The 11,291-nt window shown below is 38.7% G+C and overlaps 1 protein-coding gene across 1 annotated transcript; it reads right to left on the bottom strand.

Moving 5' to 3' along the window:
• Positions 1-436: 436 nt before the first annotated feature.
• NFKBIZ (NFKB inhibitor zeta) lies at positions 437-10,987 on the bottom strand. The gene is made up of 12 exons (XM_077482467.1): positions 10,663-10,987; positions 8,080-8,207; positions 7,475-7,502; positions 6,952-7,049; positions 6,197-6,870; positions 5,983-6,088; positions 4,692-4,838; positions 4,383-4,446; positions 3,628-3,797; positions 3,065-3,175; positions 2,082-2,249; positions 437-1,861 (listed from the first exon to the last, which is right to left on the bottom strand). Exons 1-12 carry the CDS (start codon positions 10,877-10,879, stop codon positions 1,808-1,810), a joined length of 1,965 nt encoding a protein of 654 aa, XP_077338593.1. The 5' UTR covers positions 10,880-10,987; the 3' UTR covers positions 437-1,807.
• Between the last annotated feature and the right edge of the window lie 304 nt (positions 10,988-11,291).

The raw sequence follows: 11,291 nt of genomic DNA on the forward strand, positions 1-11,291 counted from the left end.
TGCCAACTGTGATAGTGAGGTCAGCAGTGTCTGTTTTATGCTGTGCCACAAGCATCCAGGCCTAAAATACACAGAAGCCCAGGGGTTTAATCCCCCCCCCCCATGCCCCTGCCACCTGACCCAGTATGCTCTGGAGTGGTTGTTGGTGTTTAATGGTCTGGTGTGGGTGGTCTAGAGTCATGGAGATTGGGGAGTGGCCCAGGTTCAGGGCATGAGATCTGGTCATTTTTTGGTAGTTTGAGGACATGTGGGTGGCTGGGACCTCAGAGGTAGTATTTGGATCGTTCAGAAGCAGAACCGGTCTACACACTTTACGGTAAGCAGGGCTTAAATGGTTCTTAGATTTAATGAAATACTTAAACCCATTAATAATATAGCTTTTGGATAATTGGATATAACACAACATTATAAAGAAGGCTACACAGGAACAAAGAAATAATTTAACATGTATAACTTTATTATCTGTTATTTATATAGCTATATAGTCAATACTTCTAAGAATTGAATACGTTGTCTACAAGACATACTATAAAGAACCTAAATATAGCACATGGAACATGTGAGGATGATGGGATTATAGCGGTGGCAAAAACCAAAATAAACAAAAATAGTAAAATGTACACATTTTTAATTAGTTCATAGTAAAAACATAATAAAAAAGGCACATAATCAAAATATGGTCAATATGGTATAATTAAAGTAAACATTTGTAATAAAGTGTCTTTTCCCGGCATGTTTCACCAGTGATGGCTTCTTCAGGGGAATTTGTAAGACACCAATAGTTAGATAACCAAATGATCACCAATACACAATCTGGCCGTCAGCATCAAGGAGTGGAGACAGAAAGCTGTGTGGCCACAGAGAGCATATAAAGACCAAGATAATGTGCATAAAAGAGAAGCTAAGGACCGAGGGTGGGTAACACAGCGGAACACCAATATCCATACAGGGATTGTTTGGAGGTGTAGATGTGTCGAGTCTCGAGTCTCCAGTCAACATAGCACATGCTTTTAAATTACATATCAAATATATTCAATACCAGCCTTGTATTTTAATACAATGAATAGAATAAAGCGAAAAGAAAAACATTGGGTTCTTATGTCTATCTTTCTATCACACAGACCCATTCATCCATTGTAAATATATGTCAGTACATACAAGCTTAAACATTATAGGTTAAACAGAAAAAAATATATATTTACCAAAATCTAATAACTCTATCATATTGGTTCTATACACTTTACAGACATTACATATCATTTAGTAACTTACATACATCTGTAATATAATTCCTTCATTGTAGGTACATTTATCAATTCTGATTAACACAGATTAACTTAACAATAAGGATTTATTTCATCTGATAAAAAAATATACATTTTTATATATTTCTTCACAACCTAATGAAAAATAACACAAAATTGCTTAAGGCAACTATTAAAGAAAACATAACATGAAAGGTGCATGGAACGTTTTGTAGCTCCTATATCAGTTATAATGTATGTGTTGATGGTTGTTTAGAGAGTTCTTTAAGAAGAAGTAGTAGTAGTAGTAGTAGTAGTAGTAGTAGTAGTAGTAGAAGAAGAAGAAAGTAAATGCTCCCAATCCACTAATATAAAGAAAAATATATAGAAAAAAAACAGTATTCTTACTGTTACAAGTTGTATTAAGGAGGCTATACAATAGCCAACACTATTATATGGTTTCACAGAAACCAACTTTAATTTGCCCTTCACTAGGACAAATCTATTTACATAATTAGCAACCGCCTAACTGGCGAGAGTATGGAAGTGGATTTTGCGGGAGCTTAATAAGATGGTGAACGCTGCTGCATGGATTTCCCTTTGAGAACACGTCTGATCTGTAAAAGGAGATAAAAATATATATTAGAATACAACGATTAGAAATTTTCAGCAGTAAATAAATTGCAAAGGAGTTTAGACAAATACAAATATAAGGCAGAACAAAAAAAGTCAAGGATAGTTTGGACGCTGAGGAGCAACAAACAAACAACAGGAGCACACAGAGCACATTGGAAAATTAGCTTCCCATGTAAATAACATAATGCAGGAAAGTCTTACCGTTTCCCCCACAGGTCCATCAGATACAAGATGTACTGGCTGCTCATTTTCTAGGTTTCGAGCACTTGGATCAGCCCCTTTTCTCATCAAAAGTTTTACTGCTCCAACATGAGCTCTTCTGTGTTGCAAACTTGCAGCAATATGCAATGCCGTGTTTCCATTGTAGGCCTAAGAAAGCAATACAAATTTATTTTTTTCTTTCTATTACAATAAATGCACAAATGCTTACAATAAAATGCTATCCCTTCGATCTATCTGGCTGCAGCTACATGGTTGCTTATTTTGGAAAATAAAATAATGTGTTCTTACACAAAGGCTTTTGTCGTCATTTTAATATGCAATAAAGGCTTACCAGTTAAAGTGAATCTGACCCTAAAATCAATGTGTAAAATAGTGTTCCCAGCAAAGAGGAACTTCTCCCACTACCCGTGCCCCACATCTCCACTGTAGTCAACAAAAACTGCTGGCTGAAGAATCAGAATTGGACACTTCCAGATGTGTTGAATTCCTGGTCCCCCTGTGTTTTAAGGTTCAGTTTTGCAGCCCCTATATCACTACTGTGTTCTGTAGTGAGACCACCAAGAGGAACCCCTGTGGGGATAACCCCCTTATCTGGGGATAAGGAAATTGACACTCATGGAAGTGTTGAAATGTAAAGATTTTTCAGCCTACATTTACTCTCCACCGCCGTGGAGAATGGTATCACAAGCAACATGAGAGGCAAGTATTATTTATTATGAAGTTCTCTTTGCTTGAAACATAGTAATTTTAATGACAGCGTCATTTTACTCAATACAACATAGAGCAAAGAGCACTTTGAAGTGCATAACACCATACCCCTGTTAATGTGTATTCTCAGAAACATCTGCTAGTGCTACTTTGTTCCTGTAACATCCTGCACCCATTAGCAAATTAATTAAAGGAAAACAAGCCAAAGAAGTACTAATAACCAAAGTCAAATTTAGAACAGTGGGCTAACTTACCTTTGCATTGATGAAGTTTAGACAATTCGGCATCTCTAAAAAGATAGACATCAGTTCAAGGTTTGCCTCTTCACAGGCTAAGTGCAGGGCAGAGCGTCCACTTTTGCGATCCTGTACAGTAAAGACATAGGTGAGTGTGCATTCCAAGATTTTGTTTCCGTGATAAATGCATCAAACATTGTGTCTAGCATGCAATGGTTACTTCAGTAAAGCAAATCTGTGCCCAAACCTCAGATACACCTATTGCTACCCCCATTGCAATAATGGGACATAAGTGCCCTGAAGACAGATTTGTAGAGGTCATAATATTTTCCTCTTGGGGCTCTGAACAGTTCTGTTACATGAGATTTAAAGTAGGCTCAAAAGAAATGTTTGCAGTGTGACAGATGGGAGGGGAAAAGATCAGAGATAGAAGATATAGTGGACAAAGCAATTTGAATGCAAGTTTCTCTGGCTGTGAAAATTCGAAACTGAATTACTGCTTGGTAAACACATGCAATAAGAAAAAAAATAAAAATAAAAACGACCAATACAATTTTGCACAATACAGCAAGGTGACTTACTTTTGCTTCAACAGAAGCGCCCATCTGCAGCAATGCCTTAACAGTGTCAACCATTGCCTTGTTCTTTAGAAGCAGTTCATCTGTTGCAGGAGAACAGTTTTGTTGATACATATGCAGTTGCTGGACGATTGCATTGTGCGCAACTACTGCACAGTGTAGAGGAGTCAAACCTATAAAACATAGGACATGAGTTAAAGTTCATATATGGTCTATATAGTCAGTCAACAATAAAAGTTGAAAGGCAAGGAAAATGGCCACATGCTGGTGTAAGATAACATTGCATGTAGTCATTCTTAAAGTAATTAACATTTCAAAAAATCATGTTAACATTTATTTAACCATTTGCATGTCTCACATTTTTGGATCGCACATGAAAGACAGTTTGGGAGTGGAGAATCTGGTGCAGCTGTGCATAGTAGCCAATCACCTTTCAAGTTTTATTACCAAAGCTTATTTGAACAAGCTCAAGTTAGAAGCTGATTGGTTTCTATACACAGGTGCACCAGATTTTGCACTTGCCAATTTTAGTAAATCAAACCCAGAATGTCCCATGGTGCGTGGCTTTTTCTTTTAGCAGGATATTGGGAAAATGCATAATGTAGCTTTACTATCCCTGCCTGGTACTGTTTAGATTTAGAGTACTTTTACAGTGTACCCTGTGTATACTGTTTTCATATTCTAGATCCCAGGGCATCTACTGTAGAATATAAAATAAAAGAGAAAGAGATAGATGTAGAAATTATACTTGCACCTACCATCATAATTGGTTGTGTCCACATCAATATATTGATTGGTTGCTAGAATGCCTTTTTGAATTGCCTGAAAAAAAAACAGAAAAATAAACTGCTTTAGCAGATGGATAATATGCATACTCAGTAAGAAAGTTTTAAGCACATGAAATCCCAAAAGCAAAAAAAAAAAAAAAAAAAAAAAAAGGATAATAAATGTTTTCCTGTTTGTACATGTGAAAGGAAACATTCACTTTAATATAAACATTGACAGGCAAATATTGCAAAATGGTGAATAGTACTGAACTATACCACCACATGTTGCTTATATCTCACCTGAAGAACTTGCGAGTATCCTTTTGCAGCACAGACGTGAATCGGAGTTCTTCCCCAGTAATCTGTAGTGTTGAGTTGGGCCCCAAGGCTAATCAAGTCTTGTACTATCAGATGGTGATTGGCAGCTACAGCTACCTGAAGAGCACTCTAAAATGTTTAGAAGACAAAAGCATTTAAAAGATTGGAAAATACATAAAACGATCAGCTTGATGTAGATAATCTTTGCAATCAGTTTTTTTTTATTTTATTTAAACTATTGCTATGTGTCATTTGCAATCATATGTTTGAGCGATTTTCCATTCTAGTGGGGTTGATTTACTAAAACTGGGGAGTTCAAAATCTGGTGCAGCTGTGCATAGTAGCCAATCAGCTTCTAACTTCAGCTTTTCTTCGATTGGTTTCTATGCAGGGTGGCACCAGATTTTACACTCTTCAATTTTAGTAAATCAACCCCACTAGAATGGAAAAAAAATCACTCAAACATTTTACACTGAAGAGTGTAAAATCTGGTGCCACCTTGCATATAAACCAATCAGCTTCCAGGTTTTATTGTCAAAACTTAATTGAACAAGCTGAAGTTAGAAGCTGATTGGCTACTAATGCATAGCTGCACCAGATTTAGCATTCTCCAGATTTAGTAAATAAACCCCAAATGTTAATTAATCAAAAGTAACAGCACATAGGAATTTGACGATTAGCCACTGAGAGCCATTTCTAGTGTCTAATTTTCAAATACCAATATTCAAAACAGTAAAAAATATGGAAGAGCATACCTTCAAAATGTTATACACATATAAACATTTCTTTAATATAAAAAAAAGCACAAAGTATATGCTACACTTTCTATAAAATTGATAAAACTGCTACATCTTTTCTAATCCACCTAATCGTAGGGCGGCTGCGGTGCAGTTCTCAAAATACTACAATCTCCAGATAAAAAAGCTCCTTTTCTGGTGAATGTACTACACTTTTGCTTTAGCCTGTCACTTGCCTTAAAAATACAAGGAAATTAGAAAGTGAAAAAAATAATTAATTACAGATAATTCAAGATAATAAAAGCAAGCAAGATCATTTAATGCAACGCACAACGCCCTGTTGCTTGGACTTTGTTATTTTGTCAGCAATAAAATGTTGGCATGACGTGTATATGATCATGGTTACTGATTAACTTTTCAGTCTGTCACATTTTTACCAGAAAGAGGAACTACATATTCCAATGTGAAATGACCTGTATCATTTAACCAAACATCAGGCAACAGATCAATAAAATAAACATTGCTTTAATGCTTACCTGGTTGTTACGCTCCTTAACATCTAGCATATTAAGGGCTGCCATCTTGCAAGCCAGGACATAAGACAGAGCTCGTTTTCCTTGTGCGACTGCTATGTGAAGGTACCTATTGTACACAGGGATATAAAATTAAGTCACTTACACCATCTCCACAAATTAACTCTTTATAAAACATATATTTTACAAAAAAATAACAGGCTTCAAATTCACTTACGTGTCACCATCTGCGTCTTTGGCGAGAAGTTGCTCATTGGAAACATTGACAAATTTATTTTCCTCTTGCTCAATCTGCCAGTGGAAGAAGGATTTACCGATCTGCGTTGGGCTTGACCTGTTTGCATCAATCTGGCACAAAGGTGGGGACATGCTTGAAGTGTTGTGATGTTCTACAAATTGGTTACAAGGTAGGTTTTGTTGTGGGCTATACTTCCCAGGCTCTGTAGAGATATTTGGAGATGTCATCTCAGGTGGAGATTCGATAAGAGACAGGTAGCTTTCAATGGCACAACTCTGCAGCACATCATTTGAACACATGGCTTCTGGAAAATTCTGGATAGGGCTGTAGTTATACTCTGAAGGACACTGTTGAGGAATTTCTTGAACTTGGGGACAACCAAACTGGTACTGGTCATTCTTGTGCTGTGGAGAGCAGCTGCTGAAAGCCTGATTGGCCGGAGGTGGTGAATAGGTTTGAGCTACAGGCGCCTCCTGATAGAATTGATCTGGGGTATTCATCCAGTTTACTAGCACTGTGTTCAGGGAAACTGGATTGGATTTATGTTTTAGGTTCATTATACTCTGGAGTGGATCCACATTTGATTCTGTACCACCCTCACTCTTCGGAGGTTCATCCATAATGTCACAGGACTTTGGGGTACTTGGTGGTGTCTAGAAAAAACATTAATAAGTTAGGCAACTGAGGCACTATTGCAGACAGTGTATTGAGGTTTTAGATGGGCATGTATTTACCAGGAAAGAACTGGATTGGAAGGGGCAAGGTTTCTTTGCATCTGGTGCATCCGACATGTATTCAATAGGCCGCTTTTTGTTTATTATAGTCTTCAGTTCTGATGAAAAATAAATAAAATAAAAATCATGGCTTTTACACCCAGGGAGACTGATATGGTAAAGTAAACATGCACTGAGTGAAATATATCGGTTATCATAGCAGAAGTCTTCTGAAAATGCTAGTTGCCTGGCTTTCACACTGAACTAAAGACTTCAATACAGTTTATGCCAATGAGTTCACTTGCTGCATGATTGTTCCAGATCATTAGCTCAAAATATACTGAAACCAGAGGCAACCAATAAACTAGAATTTCTATAAGCAGATTAGCAATGGCAACCTGCATGGCTTTCTCAGTACAATACAGACTTCCTTTAACAGTGATATTCTAAATGGTATTTAATGTATTATTCTATACCATCTCAAAGAATGCACTGAAAATAATCTCTAAATACATTATATGTCGTATGGATAAAATATACCTACCGGTGTAATAATCACAGCTTTGATGTTGCTATAAAGGAAAAAAAAAAAATATTTTAGCTAAACATCATGAAATGACATTGCATTGTAACCATGATTTACTACACAGTGAGATTATGTTAAGGCATCAAACGTTACAAATTGTTATTGCTTTGTTATTGTTCATTTTACAAAGCACAAACATAATCAGCAGCACTGTATTTACAATCATTATGGAGAAGGCCAGGCCCGTCCCTCTGCACAGTAAGGGCTTGGTCACATGGATTGGTAAAAGCAGGCGGGTAAGCCATGGTTTTACCACCCCTAACTGCCCAGCTAAACATGCAGCTGCTAAGGGCTGTACACATGCCATGGCCTTAATGCCGCAACCGCACTGCAATCTATATGGTTGCGGCGCAGTGGGCGGGCACTGTGTGGGTTTAACCAGGCTGTGAGGAGCCAGCAAATCACATTCTCACCAGCTGTCAAAAGCCCTTTGAAAAGCAATCCACTGCAGATAGCTTTTCAAAGGGGTGGCAGTATAGCCACATGTGTAAACGAGCACTAACTCAAGTGTAAAGTGTTTTCTCATTGTTTCTATTATGAACCTTTATATGAAAAATCCATACCTGTAAATCCAATGAGCCATTGCAAACTTTATTTCTGAGCTGATTAAGCAGTTCTCTCACAGGATTTCGAACTCTAACTCCTTGGAAGTTCCCTTTTGAATGGCGTCCTGTCCCACTGCTTCTGCCAGCTAGAGAGAGAAAAGAAAGATAGCTGTCAGACAGGTAACTGTAACAGAACCATGCTTAAACCCATAGACAAAACGCACAAGGGATGATGAGCTTTAATCAGTACATGCATACCCCACTTTTAAGTACACAATTTGGTTTATTTACTAAAGCTGGAAAGTGCAAAATCAGACTCACTTCTGCATAGAACCCAATGAGCTTCTAACCCCAGATTTTTCAATTAAGCTTTGGTAATAAAACCTGGAAGCTCATTGGTTTCTATGCAGAAGGGAGCCTGATTTTGAACTTTCCAGCTTTAGTAAATAAACCCCAATGCGTACTTAAAAGTGGGGTATGCCTGTATTAGTAGTACAAAAAGCAGCGATGAGCATGAATAGATGGTGACCAATAAGATGCAGATTGCAATTACTATGACTGCAACAAGCAACTGAGAGTTCATATCTAAATGTTTTTATTTTTTTTTAACCAGCTGATTAATATTCTTGTGCTTGATAGGAATCAAACTAGATCATTTATAGCGCTGTACAGTGCACATGCACTGGTGTGTATTGTGAAGGGCACTTTTTACTTTTGTAGCACATTGACATGCATCACAATGCGTTGTGCTGCGCAAAAATGCAGACATGCGGTATTTTTATATAGTGCACACCATCGCACATGTATGGTGCAAACAATTGTTTTCTATCCGTCCTTTCACTGTGCGTGTGTTGCTGCACGATTATGAATGCCGCTCAATGCAGGGGTGAACGAGCCCTTACAGGCTATGCAGGATCAGACCATTGCCCGAAATAATCCAAACAGTTTTTATTGCCTGACAGTTTATCTACATGTCAGGGTAGTTTAAGAGGCAGTCGTTTTATTATTTGTGCCATTTTAATAAAGCTTCAAATTGATTTTCTTTTGCAGGAGGAACCAATCAACGATCCACATAAAACGGATGAAACCAGAAAAATTGAATAAGCGCCCACCACAGCACCTGATATAAAACTGAACAAACAAACCAACACAAAAGCGAGAGATTTACTAAAACTGGAGCACACAAAATCCAATGCGGCTCTGCATAGAAACCAATCAGCTTCCATGTTTTATTGTCAAAGCTTAACTGAGCAAGCTGAAGTTAGAAGCTGATTGGTTACTATGCACAGCGGCAGCAGATTCTGTGTGCTCCAATTTTAGTAAAGCCGTCCATAGACAGAGGAAATTTTCCTTCCTGCAACCCGTGAAATTATCTTCATTCCCCCCATCAACACAGACAGTGATGATGGGGGGGATATATCTCCAGCAAGCCATTGTGTTCCCACCGGGAGAAGACAGCGATTATTGCTAGCGGCTATTACAGCTGCTAGCAATAATCGCATGTAAAATCTGGGAGGCTGGCTGTACCTAAGTTGATTGATTGCAAGCAAAGGGGAAATAGCTCACCACATGTTACAATCTCCATTAGATATACCAACAACTATTGTAGTGTAAGTAGCGGTTGTGGTTTTCGTTTGGGAAATTACATTCATACCAAAGTTAAAATGTTAAAAGCAAATAAAACTTTGAAGTACTTTCGAATGACATTGCTAAAACGTACAGATTTTTTTTTTTCTTTGTATAATCACTCATTTGAAAATCTACCAGTGTATGGCCAGGTTTAGTCTAAAGCTGGCGATAGATGTTTTAATCTCCAGCAGGAGTCGAACCATGTATGGGCAGGCTGAATGTGCTGAACGATCAACTTGGATAGCACCAGCCTATTGGATTTTTTATTATAGTCGCTAGCAGTAAGTGTTGTGTCCTCCTGGCACAGACGGCTCACCGCCCCCCCCCCCCCCACGCCAGTGGCTCAGTGGGAGCAGATGGAGTATTGTAGGGGGAATCTGTGTTGATGGGAGAATCATGTGAAAATCGCTCCTGTCTAAGGAATTAGCACTCTTTCTTCAATAAGTACATAGGTAGGAGCAGCAAGCGAGTCATACGGCAAAAATCTATCATCACATACCACAAACTCCCACACCACCAGTCCATCGGAATAATTAAATAAGTAAGAACGGTTTCACGCAGTGTGGAAGGTAGACATAATGTCGAAGGCAAACCGGTTTAGCAGCATAGCTTCACTTTACCGTGACCTTGCTCTGACGTAAAAGAAAAATCCTGCCAAACGAAACTTCCTTCTGCTTTAGCAGACAACGCAGCAACAATGTTTTTAACCGTTTGCTTGCCACATGGGAGTTACAAAAGTACTAGTTTCATAGACAAAACGACAAAATGTGCTATATCGGAATCCCTAAACATAGGGGTTCTAAATAGCAGTAATCTAGCAAAGCCTTTTTAAAAAGGAATACCAGAACTTTGACTTGCTATTTACTAAGCAGCATCTGTATATTGTATGGTGATCTATTGTAGATTACATTACCGAATAAGAAAGAATTATTAGTATTCCCAAAGCTTTGGACATTTTTGAGCTGGGCTTACCTTTCTTGACTTGGGGCCAAGAAGCACTTAGACTGCCCTCACCGTCCGATTCAGAGGAGCCCGGAGCGGAGGATATGGAGTGAGTTGGGGACGATGCCACATCGGAGGTCGGAGAATGGGAGCCCCCATAGAAATAAGTCAGGTTCATGGGGCTGTTCATCATATAGTCTTGTTCTAGGAAGTCGCGCGTGTCCTCGATCACCTGCTCCACGATCATGACTGCTTGTATTATTCGCTAACTGCTAACCAGTCCGGAGTGTTTCTCTGTATTAAAGGGCTGCTAATAAGCAGCTTCTCAGTAAGTTCTATGACAATGACTGTGGGGAAATTCCACTTAGTTTATGTATGAAAGATATCAGCACCTCACCCCCACCTTCCGGTAACTAACCAATAAGCGTTAAGCGTCCCCAACGCCCATTGGCTGCTGCTGTGTAGTCAGAGAGGGGGGGAGGGGGGAGGAGTAGCTGGGGCGTGATTTACTGGAATCGCAGAATAGAAAAATTGCGAAATCTCGCCCAGTTGTCAATGTGACATGCATCTCAAAGCCATGACAAGGAAGGCGTGTACATGTTATGTTTGTCAGGACTGCTAAAAAGTGTTGAGTGGGAGAGCTGGGGGAACTGTCAGAG

This window comes from Lithobates pipiens, unplaced genomic scaffold (assembly GCF_037356315.1).
Source record: "Lithobates pipiens isolate NorthernLeopardFrog02 unplaced genomic scaffold, aLitPip1_a1.2 Scaffold_16, whole genome shotgun sequence".
In the NCBI taxonomy this organism is placed as follows: Eukaryota; Metazoa; Chordata; class Amphibia; order Anura; family Ranidae; genus Lithobates; species Lithobates pipiens.

Coding starts and splice junctions, on each gene's coding strand:
- NFKBIZ (XM_077482467.1), bottom strand. CDS start 10,879: ATGATCGTGGAGCAGGTGATCGAGGACACGCGCGACTTCCTAGAACAA. Junction 6,089..6,196: donor AAAGACGCAGATGGTGACAC/GTAAGTGAATTT, acceptor TGTGTACAATAG/GTACCTTCACATAGCAGTCG. Junction 2,250..3,064: donor TAAACTTCATCAATGCAAAG/GTAAGTTAGCCC, acceptor TTGCTTTCTTAG/GCCTACAATGGAAACACGGC.